The 4328-nt window shown below is 51.2% G+C and overlaps 1 protein-coding gene across 1 annotated transcript; it reads right to left on the minus strand.

The window, feature by feature from the left end:
• Positions 1 to 649: 649 nt before the first annotated feature.
• LOC127047678 (zinc finger and SCAN domain-containing protein 20-like) lies at positions 650 to 3180 on the minus strand. The gene is made up of 2 exons (XM_050946183.1): positions 2411 to 3180; positions 650 to 1384 (listed from the first exon to the last, which is right to left on the minus strand). The coding sequence occupies exons 1-2, from the start codon at positions 3057 to 3059 to the stop codon at positions 1224 to 1226; spliced, it is 810 nt and encodes a 269-aa protein (XP_050802140.1). The 5' UTR covers positions 3060 to 3180; the 3' UTR covers positions 650 to 1223.
• Positions 3181 to 4328: the final 1148 nt, after the last annotated feature.

Consider the following 4328-nt stretch of genomic DNA (forward strand, 5'->3'; position numbering starts at 1 on the left):
TGTGGATGGCTTTGCACAAATGGGTTTCCCTAACTGTGGAGGGGCAATAGATGGGACGCATATTCCTATTCTGTCCCCACCCCACCTGGCATCAGAGTACGTTAATCGCAAGGGGTATTTCTCTGTGGTTCTGCAAGCGCTTGTGGATCACCGTGGGCGTTTCACTGACATTTAATCAGGATGGCCTGGAAAGGTGCATGATGCACGCATCTTTCGAAACAGTGCCCTGTTCAGGAAGCTGAGGGCCGGGACTTTTTTCCCAGACCACAAGATCACAGTAGGGGACGTCGAAATGCCCACTGTGATCCTTGGAGACCCCGCTTACCCCTTAATGCCTTGGCTCATGAAACCGTATACAGGGAAGCTTTACAGGAGCAAGGACTGGTTCAACTACAGGCTGAGCCGGTGCAGAATGACTGTGGAGTGTGCTTTTGGCCGTTTGAAAGGCCGCTGGAGGTGTCTTTATGGGAAGCTAGATTTGGGGGAAAGCAGCATCTCCGCTATTATATCCGCGTGCTGTACCCTCCATAATATTTGTGAAGGGAAGGGTGAAAGATTCAGTGAAGAATGGACCTCCGAGGTTCGACGCCTAGAGGATGAATTTGCACAGCCAGAGAGCAGGGCTACTAGAGAGGCCTAGGAAAGGGCTTCAAGGATTAGGGATGCCTTAAGGGAGCAATTTGATGCTGAGAGCCAACAGTAATGTTTGGTGCCTTTGCTGTGCTCCTTTCTACCTTGGGGTACAATATTTACCACTTCCTGCAATAATAAAACGTATTGTAAAAGCCATAAAATCCTTTATTCAAAGTACAGTACATAAAAGGCCAGGGGGGTTAGGGTGGTGGACTGTACATTCAGAGGTTTGAATATGTCCTGTTTGGATTACTGTTCAATGTCTGCTGCACTTCAGGATTACTATGCTGCAGAGTAATGGGGGTGGAGTGCACAGGGTAAGAATTGTAGTTATCAGGGCTGGTAGGTGATCGTACAGGTGTTGGGGGCAGCTGGAGGTAATAAGAAACTGGCTGCTGGAGATTGGTGTTTTGTGCAAATACTGGGGAACAAGAAAGAGAGCTTTGGGAGGGGTGTGGGTTACCACGGTACAGATCTGCCTGCATGGCTACGAGAGACTCGAAAGAGTCAGTTTGGAGAGCCAGGAGGCTTATCATGTGCTTTGAGGTTTTTTTGGTAGCCAATTCCTTTCTCCTGCTTTCTGTTTGCCTTCACTCATACATTTTCTCTCTCCATTCCTGCGTCTTCCTACTTTCTCTGTTGTAGTGATTCATAACTGCTTTGATCAACTCCTCTTTTGATTTTCGTGGATTTTTTCTCAAGTTCTGCAAGCGACGTGAGGCCGGTGATCCGGCTGCATTAGTCAAGGTCACTAAAAAAAACATAGATAGAAACATGTAATACACAGAGGCTACATTGTTTATTATCACACAGTGAAGGAGTTTGTAGACTTTTTGTAGCATCATTCCCACATACCTAACATAACACAGAGAGGCCAGGGAAGCGAAGGCATGGCGAGCAATGAGGTGAGTGTTTCTGCCCCGACTTCACCTGGGAGGGGGAACTGACTGATGGCTCACTGGGGTTTATCTGCACTGGGTACAGGAGGTAGCTGGTGGCCTGCACAGGGGACAGTAGGGAACATGAAGGTGGTGAGCTGCTGGCGGGGGGGGCGGTCCGCGGAACTGCAGGCCTGCTGATGGGGGGGGGAACGCACCGCGGGGCTGGCTGCCTGCTGGAAAGGGGGGTGGGGAGACCGGAGCGCACCGCGGGGCTGCCTGCCTGCTGGAAAGCGGGGGTGGGGGGGGAGACCGGAGTGCACCGCGGTGCTGGCTACGTGCTGGAAGGGGGTGGGGAGACCGGAGCGCACCGTGGGGCTGGCTACCTGCTGGAAAGGGGTGGGGGGAGACCGGAGCACACCACGGTGCTGGCTACGTGCTGAAAGGGGGTGGGGAGACCGGAACGCACCGCGGGGCTGGGGGGGGGACTGCGAACCTGGCGCCCTGCACTCAAGTATCCCTAAATTCTCAACAGGGTTTCCTACTGCCAGATATATCACTGCTGCGTGTTACCTGGGAAGAGAGGGAGGGTCTTCTACAGCAATGTAGATTCCGCCCTGGCCCCTATGCAGCTTGCCTGTGTGCAGCCATGGTCCCCCCACCCCTCGCTGCACAGTGGATCGGACGAGTTAGCCTGACCGGGACAAGGACCACGGTGGCTCTCCCTATAAACTTGCGAAAGCACATTGCCCACGCTCTGGCTGCAACTTTTCAAGAGATTACCGAGGCAGATTACAGAGACGTGATAGAGCAAATCAATGGGCTATTCCACGTTTAGGCATGCATGCAGGCAGCCATAACCCAAACCGTCCTCTCCCAAAACATAAAAATCTGCTTACCCCGAGCATGCTCCTCAGCTTCTTCCTCACCAGCAACTTCCAGCTGCTGCGACTGGCTAGCCTCCTCCTGGCTTGAGAAGAGCTCCTGGCTGCATGCCTCCTGGGACTCCGGGGTGTCTCCCTCCACCCCAGTAGCCTGACTCTCGGCTTCCTCTACACCCTCCCCCATTTCTCCCTGCTGTGAACTCTCCATCGTGCTCCTAGGATTGGCAGTGGGGTCACACCCAAGTATGGCATCCAGCTCCTTGTAAAAATGGCAGGTTGTGGGGGCAGCTCCTGAGCGGCGAGTTCCCTCACGGGCTTTGCAATAGGCAGGGCGCAGCTCCTTAATTTTTACCCTGCACTGCAACGCGTCCCGTTCATGGCCCCTTAGCAGCAAGGACTGTGATATCTGCCCATAGGTATCATAATTTCTCCGGCTGGAGTGCAGCTGTGCTTGCACAGCTTCCTCACCCCAAACACTGATGAGGTCCTGCAGCTCGGAACTGTTCCATGCTGGGGCTCGTCTGGGGCATGGAGGCATGGTCACTGATTGATTGATTGATTGATTGCACTCCACACCTGGCTGAGCAAACAGGAAGGGGATTTTTAAAATTCCCGGGGCATTTAAAGGTGGGGTCAGCTGAGCCCAGGGCAGTGGAGTGTGCATGATTACCAGAGAGGCTTATAAGGTATGCTGGGATACCTCCTTATACCCCGGAGGTCAATAAAAGCGCTGGTGGGCGTCCACACTTGCTGACCAGCTCTGGAATCCCTACAGCCGAGGCTCAACCGGGTGTACAGCCAGCGCTGCAACCAGGGAGTTGCAGCGCTGGCCGTGCTTTGCAAGCGTGGCCACATCCTAAGTTGCAGCACTGTAACCCCCTCACCAGCGATGCAACTCTCTAGTGTAGCCATGGCCTCATTCTCAAACAGTTCCATCTGCAGGGGCTTGTTTAGCCATTGAGGTGAATCTGAAACCTGGAGTTACACATGATAGTCCTGCTACTTTTCCGTTGACAGTGTCTGGTGGGACATGTGTTATTGATGTCAGCACAGGGGCACTGACAGTTGCATTATGGAGGTCCCGAAGAAAGACAGTGGCTAGTTGCCTTCTGTTTTATATGTAGGAAACTTATGACCTTGTAACAGGTTACCAACTACTTTGTTTAAAATCTTGTAATTTCTCTGTGACAGAGGCCCCATTGGTGGTTCATTATTGTATTTCAGCAACTCCTATCAGGCCTGACAAACTCACTATACCTGACACATAGCTGTCATAGTATTTATATATAACAAATATCATGTGTGGTATCAAATGAAAGCTGGTGACATGCTAGTCATGAATACCATTGTGAAATGTATGTATTAATGCTATCTGAGGTCTTATGACTATTTACTGATATTATGCTTTCAAGTCTGAAAACAATCAGGGAGAAATGTGGTTTCTTCCCGCGAGGAGTGGAGATAGTTATCTCCCTCACCTTTAATGTAAATTTGGCATTGTGTGTCAAATATAATGGGAATTATCTTTTCAAGTAAATTAAGCAGGAAAAACAAATTAACTAGGGGGACATGAAAGCAGCATGGTGCTGGCATATTGGAGAAGTTAGCCCTGTGTTTGCTTCCCTCCGAAAGGTCAGTTACAGAGTTCCCTCTCTGTGTTTGAGCCACAGACTGCTTTCCTGGGCAGACAGATGCTGAATGAGCCCCTTTATCCTGGGCATTCTCTCCCAAGAGATCAGCATGGGGACATTCATGTGTTAACATTACTTTCCATTTTCCTTCTCTGGAGCCCCACTCAGACACATCTCTCTCTGCTCTCTAGCATGGGGTCTGTGTGACCTCGCTCAACTGCAAAACTCTGGCAGTTAGTAACTGAACAGCCTTTCCAATAACTGGCACCCTCCCCCCGGCCATTAGCTTTGTGGTGCTGGAG

Source organism: Gopherus flavomarginatus, chromosome 1 (assembly GCF_025201925.1).
Source record: "Gopherus flavomarginatus isolate rGopFla2 chromosome 1, rGopFla2.mat.asm, whole genome shotgun sequence".
Lineage (NCBI taxonomy): Eukaryota > Metazoa > Chordata > Testudines > Testudinidae > Gopherus > Gopherus flavomarginatus.

Coding starts and splice junctions, on each gene's coding strand:
- LOC127047678 (XM_050946183.1), bottom strand. CDS start 3,059: ATGCACACTCCACTGCCCTGGGCTCAGCTGACCCCACCTTTAAATGCC. Junction 1,385..2,410: donor AGCTGAGGAGCATGCTCGGG/GTAAGCAGATTT, acceptor TGTTTTTTTTAG/TGACCTTGACTAATGCAGCC.